This window comes from Thamnophis elegans, chromosome 8, assembly GCF_009769535.1.
Source record: "Thamnophis elegans isolate rThaEle1 chromosome 8, rThaEle1.pri, whole genome shotgun sequence".
NCBI lineage: Eukaryota > Metazoa > Chordata > Lepidosauria > Squamata > Colubridae > Thamnophis > Thamnophis elegans.
The window spans coordinates 34273643-34297163 of NC_045548.1; the positions used below are offsets into that span (position 1 = coordinate 34273643).

A 23521-nucleotide genomic window follows, 5' to 3' on the forward strand; every position below is an offset into this window, starting at 1 on the left:
AAAATGCGCACATTTCGCCTCTGCGTGCTCAGAGTGTTCATCGAGCGAAGGCAGGTTGAAATCCCCCAGCACCATAAGCCTGGGGAACTTGACTGCCAGCTCAGCTACTGACTCGAGGAGCGAGGGGAGGGCTGTTGCAACGCTGTTGAGAGGAAGGTACATTAACAACAAGCCCACTTGACCCGCAAGGTTCAACTTCACCAACAAAGACTCACACCCGACAAGTTCCGGAGCAGGGATCCTATGAGGAACTAATGACCCTCAGATGATGACAGCCACTCCCCCACCCCTTTCTCTGGGGTCGCGGCTGATGGAGCACCTGAAATCCTTCTGGGCACATTTCAGTGAGGGGGACTCCTCCCTTCGGGCCCAGCCAGGTTTCAGTAATACATGCCAGGTCTGCCCCCTCGTCTAATATTAGGTCCCGGATGAGGGGAGCCTTGTGAACCACAGACCTGGCATTTAGCAACAACAGCCTGAGACCAGGGTCCTGATTGCTCACGCCATCTGTCCCTGGAGTGGAACTAGCAGGGCTGAAAGGAGGGATCGCTGTGATGTAGCGGACCCTCCTTCCCCGGTAATGGCTAGCCCTGAAGTTCCCGTCGTGCCTGCCTCTCCATGTTATGACTGTAACGTTCTGGCCCACTCCCGTACCCGCGGGCCCCATTTCCTCTCCCATAGCCTCCGCTCTCCCCGGAAGGCCATTTATCTCAGTCATTCTAGGACGGGGAGGTAGACCCAGGCCCCCTGTCACTTCTGCAATAGCACTCAGTGGAGGAGGCACCCGGCTATACTCCCAGTCCAATCATACATACGTAATCACTCACTCATACAGTCCCCACGTAAATAAAATTTAAAATTACAGGTTACAATGATAATAAAATAAAAGTGGGTACAGACATCGACCATCCATCACTTACATATCACATACATAACCCATACAGAAAGAGAAAAATTGCGGAGCTGTTAAAATGTGCAGAGTTCACATAGAGTTTGTGGTAGGGTAGTAGAATGGGCTGAAAATCCAGGTGGCAGAGATTGGGCTCCTGAGATGGTGGAGGGCATTGATAATTGTGGCCCGGGGGCAAGATTGCAAAAACTGGGAGTCCAAGGGTCCAAGTCTATGAGCGCGGGCAGGAGGAACCAGATGGTAAAGGTGGTATGGAGGGAAAACCCTGTCCAATTCCAGAAGGCTCTCCCCGGCGACAGAAGGTTATGGTTCTTTGAGGCTATGAGATAGCACTCAAAGCGCTCAAGAAAACCTTCCCACGTCTCGCCGGCAGTCCCAGAAGGCGCAAAAGGTGGTAAGGCGGATGCCATACTTGCACTGGAGGTGAATCTCTTGGTTCGGCAGAGAGAGAGATAGAGAGAGATAGAGAACGGGGGGGGGGGAAAGTCAGCGGTTTGCCGCATCGGTGGTTGCTTCGCGGCTTGAGCGGCTACACGGCTGATTTTCCTCCCGTTCTGTCCTAGGCTCTGCTATCGGAATCGCTGGATCCCACCTTCGTCGCCAGTTTTGTGGATCGAAGGAAAGGAAGAGACGAGAGCCAGGACGTCCAAAGAAATCAGGTTTATTCTCAAGCAACTATTTACAGCGATTCAAAAGTATCCTCCACTTGACATCTATTTAAACAGGCTGTCAAAGCGGAGGGACCAATGGGCGCACTCCAGGCATCTGGCAACTGATGACGCTGCGCCCTAGCCAATCAGGGCGCCTCTAGCGGCTAGCAACACGCTATGCTGCACCCTAGCCAATCAGGGTGCAGCCTGGTCTGTTGCTGGCCTCCAGGTCGTAACTTGAGGACTTTATGAGTCCTCAACAGCTTCCTGTTGGGGTCCTAAGGAGCCCAAGCATGGAGGGGAGGAATAGCTGGGAGGGGAGAGGCAGGTAGAGGCCAGCAAGGCGCCCCTAAATGTGACATCAATTTGGCCACGCTCACCCAGTCTCATGACCTCCCCGCTAGCCACGCCTACCCGGTCATTAGGCAGATCATATTAGTGGTCCATGGGATTTAAAATGATGAACTTAGTTGTCCCTAAGGTCTGAAAGTTTGGTGACCCCCGAACTAAAAGATCTCCAAGGTCCCTCCCTATTCTGTACTGTTCCATTCCATTCAGGGGTGAGTTCCAGCAGAAACTGGTTCGGGGGTATGGCAGGCCAGTTCCAGTGACCCAGGCCGCCAAACTACTACCGGTTTGGCCAAACCAGCCCGAACTAATAGGGGACCCGCCACTGATTCCATTCCATTCTTAATTGAAACAGAAAACAAAACCATGTCAACAAGACTGAAAAAAACAGCACATGGGAGAAGTTCTGAGGTGGGAGAAAAGTGGAAGCAAGCAAAAACACAAGATATTTGTGGGAGCAGCATTTAGCAACAGGATATTGGAATGAGAGTGGGGAAACCCAGGATCTAGTCCCCCTTCAGCGGTGAAATCTCATGGCGTAATTTTAGGTAGTCATTTTTTACCCCAACATTGCTATTGTTGAGCGGATAAAAAGAATGGAGGTCTGTATGTGCTATTTTGAACTCCTGAACAAAGACAAGATAAAAATCTAACACTATTTTTTAAAAAGATCTATCTTTCTCAATGAATTAAATTGCAGCTTATTTCATACGACTATGTAACTATATAGTCATCTTTTCCTGTAAATCACTATCATTAAGAACCTGCTTGGAGAGCCATTGAGAATAGAAATAAATAAAATATTACAATTACTAAATGTTTTCAGTAGAATTACACTTCAGTAAAGCTACGCATGTTAAAACTCTTATGAAAAATCCAAGGTTATAAATGAGACTTCCTACAGCTCTTTGCATACTTTCCAATTTGCTATAGAGAAAACTTTTAAAAACTGAGCACATTTTGAAAGTCTTGGGTACTAGGAGAACTTGAATTAAATTCTTTCTCATTCTGCTCCTGGCTTTCACTGTTCGAATTCACAGTCAAAACTGAACTTTAATCAAACAGGAGAAGAGATATATAGAAGATAAATTGTAAATTGTGGTTTCCAAATATATCATGTATACTGATACATTTTTATTTAACATTCTTAAAAGTTCATGGTATTATTATAAGCTTATATAACATAGAAAACTGGCATTTCATCTTCATGAACTTGTCCATGGAATATTTGGTAATAGCAATAAATGTATTCAGGGAATGTGAGGATCAATTTTCCAATACTGATAGTCCTCGATTTACAATAGTTCATTTAATGACCATTCAAAGTTACACCACCACTGAAAAAGTGACCTATGACCTTTTTCACACTTACAATGATTGCAGCATCCCCATGGTCGTGATCAAAATTCAGACGCTTGGCAACTGACTCATATTTGTGATGGTTGCAGTGTCCCATGGTCATATGATCATCTTTTGCAACCTTCTGACAAGCAAAGTCAATGGGGAAGCCAGACTCACCCATGTTACTAACTTAACAGCTGCAGGGGTTCACTTAACAGTTGTGGCAAGAAAGGTCCTAAAATGAGGCAAAACTGCCCTACTTAGCAACACAAATTTTGGGCATAATTGTGGTTGTAAGTCGAGATCCATATGTACTGCTTATTTTGACTAATTGCACAAATACAGGTCAGAAATACTGTTCTATATATTACGTACATGTACATATATTTGTCCAATTTTGCAGCAAAGTGACGTGGCATTTCACCGCATCCATAATAATTTCTATCATTTTCTGGTAAATGATCCACATCATGGAAGATTACACAGTCCCAATCACCGTCCTTCATAGCTTCTTTGAAGCCAATATTAAACAGCATTGCACGGTTAAAAGGCTGTGTTCCTATCTTAAGAGAAGAGAAAATAGAACACTAAACCGTTAAAGAAAGTTAATTAAAATATTCACATTAACAACTGAAATATAATTGCATAATGCTACATAAATCAATGAATCTGGGCTATGATAGCTTTGCCATTAATTTTAATGTGTCCATTTTAAGTTAAGCATATTATAGGTATACATCCAAACCTTAATTACATTCCCACTAATTCCCACTAATAGGAGAACAATAGAAACAATATTGTAAAAATACTGGAGTCACACTAGAGAAGATATGGAAGATTCCAATTAAGTTGACATATATTAAAATATTCAAAGATTTTCTGTTGCTGATCTGGAATTCAAGTTATGGAAGTTCTGTATTAAGGAAATATGTCCAGACACAATTAAAGTATTGCTAAATATACATTAGCAGATACACACAGTTTACTGTTGAATGCATTCATCCAAATATAATAATGATTAGATAAAATAACATCTAAATTTATTCTAATGTAAACAAGCTAACAAAGTAACAAACTCACCTGTTCAATAACATAGAAAGCAAATTCTAGCCTCTGTTTCTGCAACACTGGTATTAAATGTCGAAAAAATATAGGAAGGTGTTCATGACGATTACGAAAAGGGATGAGTATTGCAACCTTTAAAAATAGAAAACCATCTGAAAGCTATTATTCCAGCACACTGAATTGCAAATGTTAAATATAAATCTTAGGAAAGTGATTTGCTGGTGTGCAAGATTATGGTTATGCAACAAGTACAATCACAGAAAATTAATTTTAGTCACCTTACTACAAATTAATCTAAATGTGTACACTGACTAAAGAAAATTAATCTCAAATTTCAATGATGTCTTAAGAAAAATCTGCTTTAATCCATTGCTGCTAAATTTTTATAATTTGATAAACAATGTAGGAACTACATTTTTTGTCTTCTATCCAGCTGCCTTTGGATAATGCTTTAGGTTAATATTTTAGTAAGAGTGAGATGGGTGGTACCTAAATTTGATAAATAAAATCACCATACCTTAGGTAATATTTGATTTTAATATGTGGTTCTGGTATATCTGAGATAAAGTTATGTCCTGTTCCAGTGGTTGTTTTTTCAATACAAGAACATATCTTCATATATACCTGACATGCTGAGGTATAATTCATCTTTATTTTTCATCCAAGCAAGAAGATCATAATAAATTGCAGTTCAAAAGCATGCTAGAATAAAGATAGAATAACATGTTATCTTTTACCCACCTGCCTATCTATAAAAATCTTGGTATCCAATGTAAATATACCGTATTTTATGGAATAAAAGTTGCACCTTTTTCCCTCAAAAAAGAGGGTGAAAATCTGGGTGCATCTTATACACTGAATACACCATTTTTGACCTCCCGAAACCTCACCCTCTTTGCAAAAATGGCCATGCATAGCTTTTAGGAGGCTTCCAGAGTGCTCCTGGGGGCTGGGGAAGGCAAAAAACGAGCAAAAAAGTGGCCATTTTTTTTTGCTCGTTTTTGTCCTCCCCAGCCCCTAGGAGCACTCCACAAGCCTCCTAAAGGCTATTCATGCCCTTTTTTTGACAAAAATGGGCCCTTTTTTGCAAAATAAACAGGCTATTTTTGCTCATTGGGGGGGGCAGCCCCCAGGAACACTCTACAAGCCTTCTTTCTAAAGGCTAGTCGTGCCATTTGTTTTGACAAAAAAGGCCTCTTTTCATGAAAAATGGACCATTTTGGGGAGGTCTGCAGAGTGCAAAAACTTTTTTTTTAATTTGCCTCTTCAAAATCTTGATGCATTTTATACTCTAGTGCATCTTATACTCCAAAAAATATGGTAGTCCAAATCCATACAACTATGGATTGTATGGACCACACAGACCATAACAAAATGTGAAAAGGACAACTAGATTCCTTTGTGGCCATGCACCCCAAGACTTCACTCAGGATTTAAATCATAACATTTCGTCCAGCCTTCATGGACCCACTGAGATGACACTGCTTCTTCCTAGGAGTCCTCAGCCCACAGTTTGAGAAACACTGCCCCATTCCATCATTTGCCAGATTAAATCATTGAGAATATAGGGAACAGCCTTTTCAATAGTACAAGCTCAGACATTTATCTTCCAAAAACTGTCATCTATGTTCATTTTAGTAAACAAATGGAGGAACAGTTATTTATTGGTGTTTTTCAAAAAGTCAAATTAGACTGAACATAGACAAATACACTGATTGCTGATTAAATGGTCCCATTCATTTATGAAATAAATGAATGAAATATGAAATAAGTGTAAAGATTTCAGGTTTGCATCAAAAAGGATAAATTGGCAAAGGAAGTTGAACTCTCATTCCTTTTTCTCCAGCACATCTCCGAAGAGGAAGAATTCATCTCTTAATAGTGATTTTCATGTCAAAAAAAATCACTCCTCTCCATCCTGTCTTATATGACAGATGTGCAAATATCTAACTCTGGTTGTCATCACATTTTGTTATGATCCCTTGGAAACATGGCGGCCGCCATGGTTGTCGCAGCCCAGAGAGTCTGCAATGCCGGTATCCTCAGGACCGCATGCAGAGGTGAACTATTTTCTTGCTTTCCCCTGGACTGAGATTTCCATGCACAGGCTGGATCGGGGGGACTTCTTCACATTAACCTTTCTTCTTCTGGGTCCTTCTAGCCTCTGCCCTAGTATATGTATATATGTATTGGATTGCAACCATAGCCTCTGGAGCTTCGGTTGCTTTTTTAAGAGTAGCAAATTTGCTATAACAAAATAGTATGAATGTTGAGAGAAAATGTGCCCATTTTTAATTTATTGTATTGTATTTGAGTAATTAGTGCAGGTGTGTTTGAAGAGAGTGTTTGATCGGTAAGAATGGTAGGACCGGGGATGTGGCCTTGAGTCCCTTCTGCTGAATGCAGAAGCAGAGATGGAAGGGGGCACAGATTCACCTCCCGGCCTGGTGTGAATGGAATATATGACCTGCCGGGAAGAAGGGGGGCCATGGGAGGGGGGAAGGGTCTACGGGGATAGGGAGAAGTCGGAACATCCCAGTCGTGACTGGGAGGGGCAGATATGGCGGGAGCTGAAGGGCTAGCCATTACCGGGGAAGAAGGACTCGCTACATTACAGCGATTGCTTGTTCCGGCCCCTCAGGCTCAACTCAAGGATCTGGTGTCAGAGGAATACAGGGCCCCAGTCTCAGGTTGTTGTTGCTAAATGCCAGGTCGGTTGTGACCAAAGCTCCACTCGTCCGAGATTTAATATTGGACGAGGAGGCAGACCTGGCATGTATAACCGAAACCTGGCTGGGCCAAGAGGGGGGTGTTCCCCTCTCAGAAATGTGCCCAGATGGGTTTCAGGTGCTCCAACAACCACAACACCAGAAAGGGGTGGGGGAGTAGCAGTTATCGTCCGAATGTTGTTAGTTCCTCGCAGGATCCCTGCCCCGGAGATTGTGGGGTGTGAGTCTCTCCTCTTGAAGTTGGACCTAAGGGTTCAAATGGGCTTGCTGCTGATATACCTGCCTCCCAGCTGCGTCACGACAGCCCTGCCTGTGCTATGAGAGGCAGTAGCTGGGTTGGCGGTGGAGTTCCCCAGACTTATGATATTGGGGGACTTTAACCTTCCGTCTCTCGGTGAACGCTCAGATGGGGCACAGGAGTTCATGGCTTCCATGACAACCATGGACCTGACCCAGGTAGTTCAGGGTCCGACTCATAGGGCGGGACACATGCTTGACCTTGTATTTCTCTCAGGGCAGTGGAGATGTGATTTTGATTTAAGGGGAATAGAGACCTTGCCCTTGTCATGGTCAGATCACTCCTTGCTGAGGCTTGACTTCAGGACACTACCCCCTGGTTCCGCCCCAGGAGCCTGATGGACCCGGAGGGGTTTCAGAGGGAGCTTGGAAAGATACCTGACTCCCTTGTCCGCAATCCGGCGAAGTCTTTGGTCACTGCCTGCAATAGTGCGGCGGCTGGAGCATTGGACCGGATTGCGCCTTTGAAGCCTCTCCACAGCAGCGGCTCCAGGAGGGCACCTTTGTTTACCGAGGAACTCCGGGAGATGAAGCGCCAAAAGAGACGCCTAGAGCGACGCTGGAGGGCTAGTAACTCTGATCCTGATTGATCACTACTAAGAGCCTTTATTAGGACTTACCTAGTGGCGATACGGGCAGAAAAATGTGCACATTTTTCCGCTCTTATTGCATCCGCGGAATCTCGCCCAGCCACCCTGTTTAGGGTGACCTGCTCCCTCCTGAAAGGTGAGGAGGTGGGGGAACCCTTGCAGGGAAGAGCTGAGGAGTTTGTTCAGTTTCTGTTGGACAAAATCATTCAGATTCGGACAGACCTGGACTCCGTTTGGGCAATGCCAGCCAAGATGCCGAGGGCTAGTCTTAATCAGATTTTTTGGGATGAGTTTGCATTTGTCACCCCAGAGGAAGTGGACAAGGCCATGGGAGCAATGAGTGCCTCCACCTGTCTATTAGACCCGTGCCCCTCCTGTCTGGTTTCGACCAGCAGAGAGGTGACACGAGGCTGGCTCCAGACGATTATCAACGCATCTTTGCAGGAGGCGTTTTTCCCACAACCATTAAAGGAAGCAGTGGTGAGACCCCTCCTCAAGAAGCCTTCCCTGGACCCAGCTGTTTTGAAAAACTATCGTCCCGTCTCCAACCTTCCCTTTTTAGGGAAGGTTGTTGAGAAGGTGGTGGCGCTTCAACTCCGACGGACCTTGAAAGAAACAGATTATCTAGACTCCTGTCAGTCTGGTTTCAGGCCCGGATACAGCATGGAAACTGCTTTGGTTGCCCTGACCAATGATCTTTGGCAGGCTAGGGATAGAGGACATTCCTCTATCCTGGTGCTTCTTGACCTCTCAGTGACCATGGTATCTTTCTGCGACGCCTGGGGGAGGTAGGAGTGAGAGGCACCGTTTTACGGTGGTTCTCCTCTTACCTCTCTGACAGGTCGCAGTCGGTGTTGGTCGGGGGGCAGAGGTTGACCCCTAGGCCCCTCGAGTGTGCTGTGCTGCAGGGTTCGGTCCTGTCCCCCCTCCTATTTAACATCTACATGAAACCACTTGGTGAGATCATGCGACAGCACGGGGTAAAGTATCATCAATATGCTGATGATACTCAGTTATATTTTTCTGCCCCTTGCTAGCTCAGTGAAGCGGTGGACATGATGTGCCGATGTCTAGAGGCTGTTAGGATCTGGATGGGGGTGAACAAGCTTGTGCTCAATCCCAATAAAACTGAGTGGCTTTGGATGTTGCCCCCGAAGGACTGGTTGGATAGTCCATCCTTAACCCTGGGGGTAGAAAATTTACGCCCCTCAGAGAGGGCTCGCAATTTGGGAGTCCTCCTGGATTGCAGCTAAAATTGGAACATCACCTGTTGGCTGTGACCAGGGAGGCTTTTGCCCAAGTTCACCTGGTGCACCAATTGCGGCCCTATTTGGATCGGGATGCGCTTCTAACGGTCACTCATGTCCTTGTCACCTCGAGGCTGGATTATTGTAAAACGCTCTACATGGGGCTACCCTTGGAAAGCGTTCGGAGACTGCAGTTAGTTCAAAATGCGTCCGCGCGGGTGATAGTGGGTGTGCCGAGGTACATCCATGTTACACCTATCCTCAGTGAGCTGCACTGGCTGCCTATTGGCCTCCAGACTCAATTCAAGGTGTTGGTTATCACCTTTAAAGCCCTACATGGCTTAGGGCCAGGATACCTTCAAGACCACCTGCTGACACATACCTCCCAGCGACCGGTAAGATTCCATAGATTGGGCCTCCTCCGGGTGCCATCGGCCACACAATGTCGGCTGGCGGGCCCTCGGAGGAGAGCCTTCTCGGTGGCTGCTCCGACTCTTTGGAACTAGCTCCCCCCGGAAATCCGGACCATACCCACTCTGATGGCCTTCAGGAAAGCCGTAAAAACTTGGCTGTTCCGGCAGGCCTGGGGCTGTTGACCTCACTATTGAGCTCAGGCCCCAACTAGAATGAATTTATGATGGATGATTGTTGTTTTAAATTGTATTGTTTTTATTTTTTTCTTTTATATTCTGTTTGTAAGCCGCCCGGAGTCCTTTGGGATTGGGCGGCATATAAAAGTTTTAAATAAATAAATAAATAAATAAATAAATAAATAAATAAATAATCTGAAGCCTATCCATCACTATATGGAGTTGGTCTATATCTAAACTGAATACCAAGATTTTTATAGAGATAGGCAGGTGGGTAAAAGATCCCAAGGTGTTATTCTGCCTTTATTCTATCCTGCTTCTTGAACTGCAATTTATTATGAGCTTCTTGTTTCCATGATAAATAAAGATAAATTATACTTTAGTATGTCATAGGAAGGTACGTTCAGATCAGTGGTGGGTTCTGGATCCCGTGGCAACCAGTACAATGCAATGGGGCCAGGCATCCACCACATGAATGCGCCAGCGCGCACATATGTATTACCTTCTGCGATCTCTGCAACGCCTCCAGGACACTCCAGCTGCTCGGTGGAGCATCACGGAAGCACTCTACGCTCCATGCGCGGAAGCCCCGAACTGCTCAAATACTGGTAAGGAGTGCAGGTGGGCCCTCCGGAGCATCGTAACGGAATGATATCTGGTGCTCCTGGCAGGCACCAGTACGCCCGTACCGGGCTGTACCGGTCGTAACCCACCACTGGTTCAGATATTGCAAAAACAACCAGATTTAAACTTTATGAAAATCACAGGTTCTAGATTACTAGAAATTTAATTGTACTTTACCTTCCAACGTGGTTTACAGTCTTTTGGCTTCCAGTGACCACCTGGTTCAATGTCTAAATCTTTAGAAAACATCTGTTGAATTTCTTCCAAACTAATTTCACTCATATTTGCTTCAATAAAGCCTCCTAAGCGATGACAAGAAGTAAATTTTGATAAAGATTTCGCCCCCATTTAAAGCTGTGTAAATTACATATTATTACATAAAGCAGCCAGTAATACACTGATATCTGATACAGATTTTCAAATGCCACCACACAATATAGTTAAGAAAAGGCGAGTTTCTCCTTGAGACTGAGGTGGATGGGAGCAGGAGAGGGAGCCCTTTGGGTAATATTTTCAGTAGCCAGGAGTGCCTATGATTAATGTTTCTAGTCCTTTGAAGTAAGGAAGCAGGAATGTGAAATTCTGATAAGGACTGGTTCAAACTGGCCAGAGACAAGAATTTCCCAAAGATTTGAACTTTAGTTACTTGAAAACTAATTATAATTTAAGAACCACACTTACTGAACAAGATCATGCTAAGAATATTATGGGATGATATTAAATGTTACATTGTATATATCAAGCTAGATCACACATGAGTCAAATGATGCTTGTCAATGAAAGAGCACATTCCAAACCCAATATGTTTGAACTGTACATAAAGTGATTCCCAATCTTTCTAAGGGACATCACACCTTGTACCACCTTGGGCCTCTCCTTGTTTATGCATAAATAAAAAGATATTTATTTTTCAGGTTTGGATCCTATTTAGCCAAAGACACACCAATCTTGCTATTGTTTACAGTTCAAAGTAACACATCTTTTTACATGTACCAAGGACCAAAGCCAGCTCCACCATATAGGAAAATACATATATGTATACATGTGTCTATGTGTATGTGTGTGTGTACACTTTTTATTGCAATCATTGTCGTTGTTTAGCCTAATCACTCTTTAGTTTCCAATGTGCTTCTTCCCTTCCAGCACAACGCTGAAGATATTGGTAGCATAGGTTCCAGTTTTCATCTAACTGTACTTTGGTGCTGTACTGAGACAAATGTAAGATTAGTTAAATCAAAGTTTATTCAAACAAACAAGTATCAAAATTGGTGACTTGGAACTGTCTTTTTCAAGTAAAACACTCTGAGATGAACACATCATTTTGTCCCACTTCAGAAACAACACAAAGCTGGTTTGTTATAAATAGAAGCCATATTTTCTCTCCTCCTAACGGCAAGGAAAAGGGGAAATGCAATTCACAGGCCTGAAACTCATTTAATTCATTTTCCTTTATCAGTACTCAAGAGTACGGGTGATCCTTTTGGGGTCAGTGTCACATTTTAAATTTTGAGAGGTATATCATAGAAAGTCTCATAAAATGGGGAACATGGCACAGATAACTCTAAAAGGCAATTTAATATAAGGCAATGTTTCTTGACTCTCCCAATACAGCCTACAGAGTCATATCTATTATCCAAGCTTCTCACTGCCTTTTTTTTTTGAACTGGACACACTTCCAAATAAAACACTGAGTTGTAGCCATCCATCAATTTTACTTTCTAAGAATGCTTAAGGGGCTTGTGTGAGCTTCAATCATTTCTGCACTCTGCAGGCTGCAATTGTTCACCTGTTTGCCAATTTCACCCATTTTAAAAATAAATAAATACAGGTAGTCCACAGGCTAGGATGTAAATTACCATCATTAAGCAATTGCAATGTCATGTAACCAAGTGTCAGCCTCCCAAGTAGAGCACAGGAAACAGAGCAAGATGAGCTAATTGTACTTTATTATAAGGATGTACAAAATCTAACAAAATCTTGCAAATTTGAAAGTACAAATCTCCTGCCAGCTTTTTTTAACCACTTGATTAGTTAAGGCAGATCCTTCCTCGGTTTCTTTCTCCACCCATTACAATTTGTTGGCTCATCTCCCTTTTTTTCTGATTGTTCCCTAGGCAGCATTTCTTCCTTTGACTTCCAAGATCATTCACACGTTCCATTCCATTGTGCCACTTAGCAATGGAAATCCCAGCAGTTTCCCTTGCTGTCATGAAGCAAGGAATGTGGATTATTAAACAAGGACATTATTTGACCATAATTTTCTACTTCCTATCAACATCCAACAAAGTCAATGTGGAAAAGCCACAAGTTGCAGTCACAACAAGCCTTTCCTTCTTAAACGGTTCACAAACAGGCCAACAGGCAAGAGCTATGATTGGGTAGGCAGGTGGGTGCTAAGGGCAGATAGAAGTGTAAATAGGCTCACAGGTGAGTACTATAAGTGGACACAAGTGCGAACAGGCACTACAGAATAGAAAAATCCCCTGCCACCTTGGAGGGGGGGGGGCCTTGATACAGGAGAAAAAGCAGCAGAAACAGGAACAACTTGTGAAAGTAATTTGCAACCTCCTGCAAGTTTCTCCATTGAGTTTGCTTGTGGAAGTAGGGAAAGTCACAAATAGTGATCCTGTGACCTGTGGTACTGTAGCCATCATAAATATAAACTGGTTACTAAGTGCTCAAATTACAATTGTGTAATCATAGGAGCACTGCAACTTCAAGGATGAGTCATAAGTCCCCCTCATTTAACAATTCATAGCTTTGAACAGTCATTGAATGAATGGTTGTAACGCAAGCACTAACTATAGCTAGCATTTAACAATTCCACCCCTGAACCTATTGTAAACAAACAGAAAAGGGTCAGCATTTTACTATTTCACTATGAACCCCCAAAACCAGAAACCCAAAGAACAGTCTTTCTGGCAGGCATGCCAGCATAATTGATTGATTTATTGATTTATTTAATTTGTATGCCACCCACTCTCAAAGAGACTCAGACTAAAATGGAGATAAAAGCAGAAAGCAAAAAATAGGGCAGGGATAACATACAGTGGGCAACTGGAGAAGAAGAATTTACTTCATGTGTAATGAATTGCAGCAGATGGATCAGATGGCTCTCCTTGCTCCAGCAGAAGTAGAAGAACACTTCAGCTTTTGATGTAGAGCAAGAATATTTGAGAAGCGGTCACCTTTCCAGCAGCCTAGAGGAAGGCTGAAGACAGGACAATTCACCAGCTCCTACCCTTTCAAATAAAGGGCTTGGGGCAATTTCATAATCAGAGAGTTAAATCAAAAGATGTTATTTTGGGCACTGTATGTCACACTGGTTCTTAATACTTAGGTATGAAGATGTGAAGTTCATGGGAAACCTTGGAATAATCATTGACCTTATTCATGCACAATAACATGTCAATAACATGTCATGTTTATCATAGGCAAATCAGCCATAACAAACCTTCAACTACCACTTTGGGACAACCATGACCTGGATAACTGAGAATCTCCATAGACACTTGAATTAACATAGTCCCCCACCTTCTTCCCTACTGGAATGAAATTATAGTTATACTGTACATAAGTAAGAATGTTTGAAAAATTGTAATGCTGTTAAAATATTTATTGAAAATGGTGTTTCAAAGCAATTTGTGACATGTTTAAGAATAATTTTCTGTTAAGGTGAAAATAAACTTACTCATGGAGGGCAATTTTTCTGGACAAGATTGAGAAGGAGAATAAGTGAAGTTTTCTGGAAGATACATCACTGTCTGAGCAATACTATCACTTGTACTGTTGCCTTCAGGATAATCTTAACAGAAATAAAAATATTTTCCATTAATTATTTCTGTAATGTTTATAAGATTGTCTTCTCAACCCATTTTTTACAGTTTTATCATTTTATATACTGCATATCCAATTTAACACATATATGCTGCTGATCTTAAATAATTTGTTGAGCTTTGACTCAGAATTAGCCCAGAATGCTACCGAAAATAATTTTTATAATTACCTAAACCTTCAAGGTATTGTATAATATTCCTACCTGTGCCATTTATTGTAGCATTTTTATTAGTGTACAGTCTGATCATATGTCCTATTGTTTTCACATTTTCTTTCAGCATTATACCTCTTGCTTGTACCATAAATAAATATGTATTTGCTGTAAAGGAAAGAAAAATCAAAATTAACTTCTACATAAAATTTAAATTTGGACAGAATATCCTGAATCAGAATGAATAATGAATAACTTTAGAATAATTATTATAGACAGCTCAAATAAATGAATTATAAATCATTCAAATTAGCAAAAATAGACATGTGGAATTGGAATATGAAATGCAATTTCTTGAGTAGCTTTCTACCCCTCCCCTTGAAAGCTGTATTAGACGCAGAGCATATCTAAGGAAAGGAATAATTTAATCATAGGTCTAACGTCTATTCTTGTGTCCAATTTCATAAGTGATTGATGCTAATAGCAGTGATCTATGGTGAGCTGTCTCAAGGAAAGAGATCACACAGGGGACAAAGGAAGCGATACAAAGACATGTTGAAAGCCTCTTTCGAGTCCCTGGAAATTGACGCCACCTGCTGGAAAACCTTGACACAAGATCAATCAACATGGCGCACACTGATCCACCAAGGTTGCCAGACATCTGAGGACAGAAGAACAACCATAGCACAAGAGAAGTGAACATTTCGCAAAGCCAGAGCTGCAAATGCTGCAACAATGGTGCCCACACATGTCTGCCCAACATGTGGCAGAACATTTCATGCCCGTATAGGCCTTACTAGTCACCTGTGGACACATCGCGGACAGCTCACAACCTGATAGATGTCAAGATCCTCTTCAAACACGATGGACAAACATCATCACTGATCGTCCATCACATAATCAATCTTCAAATGCAACAAAATCTCACATTACTAAATGTGCTTTTACAAAATCCCATTCCATCTTATCTTTTGCAACATTGGGAAATATAAAGCACACAGGGTGCAACAACATTACATTCTTTCTAGAAAATAGTTGAACTGTAGTTATAATTAGGAAAATGCAGGTTTCATGTTATGTGTCAACTTTTAAAGTTATATTGTATCCAAAACTTGGAAGTAAGAATCCAAAGCACCTAAGGGAAGAACAAGAAGCAATGGGTGAAAACTAATCAAAGAGAAACAACTTAGAACTAGGGAGAAATTTCCTGACAGTTAGAACAATTAATCAGTGGAACAACTTGCCTTCAGAAGTGTGAATGCTCCAACACTGGAAGTTTTTAAAAAGATGTTAGATAACCATTTGTCTGAAGTGGTGTTGAGTTTCCTGCCTAAGCAGGGGGTTGGACTAGAAGAACTCCAAGGTCCCTTCCAACTCTGTTATTCTTTTCTATTCTATTCTATTCTAATCACACTTAAGGGTCAATTTTCTATGTAGAATGCATATGAAGAAACTTAAATTAACTAATGTTTCAATTATGTTTGCAACTAGTTGAAATGATTTAAAATTAATGTACATTATATAAATTTGTATCTATATCCTATCTTACCAGATAGATGGAAAGGTAACAGAGCTCCATGATGTCATGCTGCCACATGAAATGTCTTTGGACAGCCTGGCTCAATTATCTTGAAACAAAGATGAGCACTACCCTGTATAATTGGCAATCCTTTACTCCTTTACCTTTTATCTTACCCCCCAAAAATTTGATGTTATTAATCTAACTATATAAAATATGCAAAGCATGATGAAATGCTAAAAAGTATTTAAAAATTCCACATCTCTACACCAGAAAATGAAAACTTTATATCAGAGAATGTCATTATATGATGTAACTCAGGGGTGTCAAACTAGTGACCCATGGGGCAGATGCATCATGCACAGGACACACTTACCCCAACTCCATGAATGGGAAAAACATCATGAAATGTCATGTGATGGCAACGTGATACAGCGAGTTTGACACCCGTGATATAGCTGGATATATTTCAAATTCAGCCAAAGCTGATATCACTAGCTGATGTAAGGAATTCAGAAAGGATTTTTATTTCTGGACTTCTATGAAGTTTCATTCCCAATCTGTTTCTCAGAAGCTCCATTATATTGCACATGGCAATATCATAGGAAAATCTTTTTTTGTCATTTTGAGAGCAGTGGCTGTCCATAGTTAGTGCAATGACACCAAAATGAAGACCATACACATTCATTGATATTGTTAGTGCATATTTACATTGTATGATGATGTGATGCAGGTATCATTAGTTTGTAATCATAATTAGATTACAAACTAAGTCTGTATCCCCGTGAATCAGACTTAGTTTGTAATGGAACTAAATATTTCATCTATGGTGGAAGGTAGAGCAAGTGCCTTGTTGAGGAAAAATGGAAGATATAACTACTGGAAGGAATGAAGCAAATTTTGCTGTTCTGTCATGTAAGGAACTCCAGTTGTGGTTAAAGAGACACTGAGTAAAAATTCAAATCATTTTAATGGCACATGAAAGAGAGATGCTGAGAGTTGAATTCCAAAGAGATAAAACTCTTTGAAGAGATAATGACAAGATGCACTTGCTGCATCTCCATTCAGTATGCTAGTTTTGGCTTTTAAAATCAGACAATCCCATCTGAAGGGCCATTTATCATCAATTAATTGACTCAGGCTTGGTAAAAGTATTTCTGAACTTGCTTTGTAGCATGTAAAATTATTTCATCAAGCACAAAGTCTTCATAGTAGTGCCCTCATGTATTTGGACCTCCTTTAGGGAAAGGTTTCTTTTCCCTAGAAATATCGTAAGAAAGAAAGAAAGAAAGAAAGAAAGAAAGAAAGAAAGAAAGAAAGAAAGAAAAGGAGGGAGAGAGGGAGGAAAGATAGATAGAAAGAAAGAAAGAAAGAAAGAAAGAAAGAAAAGAGGGAGGAAGGGAGGGAGAGATGGAGGAAGGAAAGATAGATAGATAGATAGATAGATAGATAGAAAGAAAGAAAGAAAGAAAGAAAGAAAGAAAGAAAGAAAGAAAGAAAAGAGGGAGGGAAGGAGGAAGGGCCAGACATTTTCCAAATTAATGTTATCAAATTCATGAGTAAAGTACTATTATATGTGCTATAAAATGGTACATGAATTGCTTGTAAAGGCAGCAAACACTGAAAGGCACTTACTATGCAAATGATATTGACTATTTTTTCTTGAAATAAATATCTTCAAAAGCAGTTAAGATGCACCTGTGTATTGTAAGCACTAAGCAAGCTTTTGTATTGAGCATGGCATTGAAAAATGTTACCAAAAAGGAAACATTTTTCTGTTTTTCAACAAGCAATCAACAAGAGCGCACAAGAGACAAAAATGAACCCTACCCAAGAATAATAAGCATATATTAACCTTCCCCTTCAAAAAAATTAAAATAAGAGGTAAACATACTGTTTTGATAGAAGAAACTGTCCAAAAAATATTATAGAAAATTTGTGTGATATAATTGATTCTGAAGGTGAGTTATTACTTTACAATTGTCCAACAAATCTAAAGTCCAAAAACTTCCAGTCATCTCACACATTCAAGCGTCACCAATCACCAAGGAGGTGTGTGTGTGTGATTTTGTCAGGAGCAACAATTTACATCTGGAATATTGATTTAAGCCAGCGTTTCATTCCCCTGAAGCAACATACGATCATTTCTAGAAAAACGTGCATTGTTTTTTTCCCCAGTAGGGCATAAGAATATCCAGATCTTCCAAAAAAAGAAAAACCCCAAAGCTTCCCATATTCTGTCTACAGGAGACGTCTCCAGAAGCAGCAAAGAGAAAATATTGCCTATTTTGGCATCCTCACAATAAGTTATGGCATGTGGAATGTTATACATGGACGGACGGACACAAATTTATCTGACCAAAACTACACCGGGGAATAGAAGGACGCCTGGGAAAACAGCTACCTCCAAGCTCATGTCACCTCCCATCACCTCCAAGACGACGTTGATCAACACCTAATGAGATCGGGAAACCGTAGCCTCAACAATCACCGGGGCGGAGCAGGTGGTCCCACGATGGGGGTCTCCTAGCTCGCCTGGGAGAATCAGCCCACGCTGTTTCCCGTGGGGGGGGGGGTCAGGCAGCTCTAGGGTGGCGCCTCCCTTAATCCCACCCACCGACCTTGGAGGAGGGCGAGAGAGAGCCGCGGTCTTACCCATGCCGGGAGCCACATAGATGAAATAAAGACAAGAGGAAGAAAAGGAGAAGAAGAAGATGAAGACCAGAATGGAGCGGTTGGAGACTCGCAGCGCCGTCCTGAAGAGAGGCATCCTCTTCCTCCTCCTCCTCCTCCTCCTCCTTCCGAGGCAGGAGGGACCACTCCCCGAGGCCCGCTACGCTCCCCGGGCAAAGCGCTGCCCACTGAATAGGATCCGAACTGAAACCGAGCAAGCAGCTTCCAGACCGCCGGCGGCAGTGGGGAAGCAGCAGCAGCAGCAGCAGCAGCAGGGATGACTCATGGCATCCCAGGGTGGGGAGGCTCTCCTGGGGAGGGGGCGTGTAGAGTGGAGCGGAGCCTCTAGGGTGGGGGTGGGGGCTCTCGGCGAAAGGGGGGGGACGCTTGGTGACGCAGGTGACAGAGACGAGCAGACCGGGTGGTCGGTGGGTCCCGGGGGCCCCCGGTAGCCAAAAGGGCCCCGTCTCGCTCTGTCCCCGTTCAGTCAATCGGAGATCTCGAGGCGCCCACCGGCCAAAGTGGAGAGCGGCGCCCGGCGTTGCCTTTTCAGGTGTGGCGGTTCCTCCTCCTCGGTTCCCGCGTCCGCTCGACCCACGGCAGTCTCGTCCCCATCGCTGCCCCGGTCCTCCTGTCGGCCAAGGGGCGATCGGTAGCGGCGGCTCCCGCTCTCTCCCCCCGCCGAAACCCGCCCCCACCTAGCCCTCCCCCGCTTCGCTTAGGAACGAGCGGCCGGGCAGGCGCCTGGACTGCGACGATCGTGGGCGTGCGCGCCCCGGATTCCCTGCGCGGCGAGGGACTGCAGAACTGCGGGGAACGAGCCGGAGCGCGCGCCGCTTCCTGAAGCCCCGGCTGCCCACCCGCGACAGCCGTCCAAGTTCGCCGGGGTTATAATCAATCCGAGGATGCAACTAGGGGTGGCATCCGCCACAAAAAGAAAAGGGGGAAGTTGGGATATTCCTGTGCCTTAAATAACCGTTACTGCCAAAGATTGTCTGCACTAGGAAACCTGGTGGGGAAGAAGCTTCAGTCTTGTTATATGCAACCTTCTAACAATCTGCTGTGGTCAGCAGAGGGGAAATAGATATTGCACAGGATGCTGAGGAAGGCTGTAATTTATTTTTTCTCCACGCCGTGGGTGGAAGGCAGCTGTCTCTCACTCCCCCATCTCATCTCTTGGAGACAGTTGCATGTATAATATAACCGTTAATTCCCCAACTGATGGAGATTCAGGTGACATGGAATTGTGATACGGATGCAGTAATGAGTGAGGTGTAGATGGGTGTGATAGGAACATAATGAGCACGCACCCCCCCCAAAAAAAGAATCCTTTGGAGAGACATAAAGGCATAAAGTGGAAGGAAACAGGCTAAGAGAAAATGTAATTGGACAAATGAGGAGAAACAGAGATGAGAGAGGACAAGAGAGGCAAGGAGGCTAAAGGGAAACTAGTGGAAGTCTTCAAGAGGAAAAGAAAAAAATTGCCACTTTCGTTCTGAAGAAAGGCAAACCAATTTGTTTAAGAACTACACAGGACTGGATAGCTGAGTGAGAAATCTTATTTGTTTGGTACAAAGAGAGGTGAAGTTGATTCCCAGGTGAATACTGACCCACTAATACTTTAACTCATCTAGGGGAAAGGAGGAGAGAAGCGTGGAAGGGGGGGTGGGAGTGACAACACTAATATCTTCCTTTCCCTTGCCTTCTTTTTGAGTTTTGATGAGATCCAACTTAAAACTGTCACCATAATGTACATAAACATTTCAGGTTTTTAGGTGGAACTTAAATTCCTATCAGATTTTCCCCCATAATGTGAAAAGAAATAAATAAAAGAAGTAGAAAATATACAGAAGCCAACAGTTGAGGAAAAAGAAGAATTGGCGCAATTTGAACAGTTTGTGCCCCGCTGCTTGATTAGATCTTGAATCAAATCTTCCTAATAGAACTCAAGACCATGGAAGCAGTAGAAGAGATGGCCTCGAAATGAGCAGGTTTCATATTCCTGGGAGTCGTAGTTCCTATCTGACTATCCCAAAGTATATCGTACATTTTTATCTGAACTTGGTGAATATAAATCACAGGGACCTGACAGATTACTTCCCAGATTTCTGAAGCAGCTGGCAGATGTTATCTCAGAACCATTGTACCATATCTTTCAAAAATCCTTGAGCACCAGAGAAGTACCATATTTTTCAGAGTATAAGATGCACCCCCCCCAAAAAAAGGGTGAAAATCTGGGTGCATCTTATACACTGAATACAGCACTTTTGGACTCCCAAAACCCCGCTCCCTTTGCAAAAATGGACATGCAGAGGGTTTGAGAGGCCTGCAAAGTGTTCCTAGGGCCTGAGGAGGGCAAAAACGAGTAGAAATTGGGTCATTTTTGCCCCCCCCCCCCCCCCGGACACTTTGCAGGCCTCTCAAAAAATGAAACGTGAAGAAGGTTTGGGAGGCTTGGAGAGTGCAAAAACTTTTTTAAAAATTTACCTCTTCAAAATCTTGGTGTGTCTTATACTCCAGTGCGTCATAGTCCGAAAATTATGGTAACTTAAGGGGCGTGCATAAGCGCACCAATGTGCCTACTGTCCCTGTCCTAATATTCTTTTGTATTCATATCCATTTCATATATTCATAATCATCTTTATACTTATATATTATCTAATTCCTGCTTGACAAAATAAAATAAAATAAATAAAAATAAGTACCTGAGGATTGGAAAGGGGCTGATGTGGTTCCCATCTTCAAGAAAGGGGGAAAAACAGACCCAGGAAACTACAGTCCTATCAGTCTAACATCAATACCTGGAAAGATCCTGGAAAAGATAATCAAGAAACAGATCTACGAACAACTACAAGCAAATAAAGTTATAACTAGTAGCCAGCATGGTTTTGTTAAAAACAGATCATGCCAAACCAATCTTATTTCATTCTTTGATAAAGTGACTAAATTAGTAGACCAGCAAAATGCTTAGTATACTTAGATTTCAGTAAGGCATTCGACAAAGTAGACCTTGACCTACTTCTTGGTAAGCTAGAAAATTGTGGATTGGTAGCTGGCTGACAAATTGCACTCAGTGAGTTGTCCTTAATGGTACTACATCCACATAGAGAGAAATAAGTAGTGGTGTACGACAAGGCTCCGCCTTAGGCCCAGTACTCTTCAATATCTTCATAAATGACTTAAATGAGGGAATAGAAGGGGAACTCATCAAATTTGCAGATGACACTACACTGGCAGGAATAGCCAACACCCAGAAGACAAGCTCAGGATCCAAAAAATTTGACAAACTTGAACAATAGGCCCTATCCAACAAAATGAATTTTAATGTAGAGAAAAGCAAAGTTTTACATTTAGGCAGGAAAAATCAAAGGTATTAGTACAGATTAGGTGAGACCTGGCTCAAAAATAATAACTCTGAGAGGGACCTTGGAATCCTAGTGGATGATCACTTGAATATGAGCCAGCAGTATACAGCAGCAACCAAAATGCTAATAAATCATGGGTTGTATAAACAGAGGCATGGACTCAAGATCACATGAAATACTAATACCACTTTATAAAACCCTAGTAAAGCTAAATCTGGAGTACTGCAACCAATTTTGGTCTCCATACTACAAAAAAAGATGTTGAGACCTTGGAAAAAGTTCAGAGAAAAACAACTAAGATGATCAAAGGCCCGGAGACTAAAATGTATGAAGAATGGCTGAAGGATTTGGGTTTGGCTTGTCTAAAGAAAAGAAGAATTAGGGGCGACATGATAGCAGTATTCCAGTAATTGAGGGGCTGCCACAAATAGGGGATCAAATTATTCTACAAACCACCAGAGAGCAGGAAAGAAAAAATAGTTGGAAAGTAACCAAAGAGTGAAGCAACCTGGAATTAAGGAGAAACTTCCTAACAGTGAGGATAATTAACCAGTGGAATAGCTTGTCTTCAGAAATTGTGAGCACTCCATCACTGGAGGTTTTTAACAAGAAACTAGACCAGTAATGGTGAACCTTTTTTGGCTCGCATGCCATAAGGAGGAGGGAGCGCAGGGGGGTTGTGCGTGGGCGTGCCACACCCATAATGCAACGTGCGACCCTCCCAGTGCGCATTTGCACATTAGAGGTGCTCCCCCCATTTTTTGCATGCTTTTTTCACCCTCCCCAGATTCCAGAGGCTTTATAGGAGCCTGGGGAAGGCAAAAACACCCTCCCCACACCCCCAGAGGTTCTCGGGAGGCTTCAGGGACCTTCAGGAGGCTTCCCTGAAGCCTCCAGAGGACTAAAAACGACCCTACGAACAAATCAGAAGTCCGTTGCCGAACTTCTGGTTTGCCCATAGTTTTTTTGAACTCCGGAGGCTTCAGGGAAGCTCCAGAAGCCTCCGGCAGGCCTCCAGGGGAGTGGGGGAGGCTCTTTTCGCCCTCCCCAGGGTCCTATAAAGCCTCTGGAGCCTGGGGAAGGTGAAAAATGGCTTTAAAAAAGGCTGAACTCAGCTGGACAGCGCCATGCCACGCGTGCCCTGACAAATGGCTCCACGTGCCACCTGTGGCATGCGTGCTATAGGTGCGCCATCCCGGAACGAGACAGTCACTAATCTGAAATAGTATAGATTCTTCTGCTTGAGCAGGGGGCTGAACTAGAAGAACTCCAAGGTTCCTTCCAGCTCTGTTCTATTCTATTTTATTTTTGAGGGTTAAACCTAGACAATCAGGTTAACTCAAGGATTAAATCATGTCCAATGTAACTTTATTATCTCAAGCCCTATCTATACCATGTTACCACCTAAACTGCCACCAGAGGAAAGCTTCCAGACCGATAATCCATAACTGTTTCCAGAAGGGAGATGTGCAACATCTTAAAAGAGTCTATCCCCTCTCCTCCCCTCTGCCCCAAAAAACCCTGAAATAAACCAAGTCACGTATAGGAGTCCTTATAACAATCAGGCATAAGGTTAGATTTTTGT

At 42.8% G+C, this 23521-nt stretch overlaps 1 protein-coding gene across 1 annotated transcript in view; it reads right to left on the minus strand.

The window, feature by feature from the left end:
* B4GALT6 (beta-1,4-galactosyltransferase 6) overlaps positions 1–18641 on the minus strand; it is a 29584-nt gene extending 10943 nt beyond the window's left edge. Inside the window, 6 exon segments of the mRNA XM_032223243.1 lie at positions 3625–3812; positions 4330–4446; positions 10569–10693; positions 14083–14196; positions 14431–14547; positions 18554–18641. Coding sequence (XP_032079134.1) covers positions 3625–3812; positions 4330–4446; positions 10569–10693; positions 14083–14196; positions 14431–14547; positions 18554–18557 — 665 coding nt within the window. The 5' untranslated portion in view covers positions 18558–18641.
* Positions 18642–23521: the final 4880 nt, after the last annotated feature.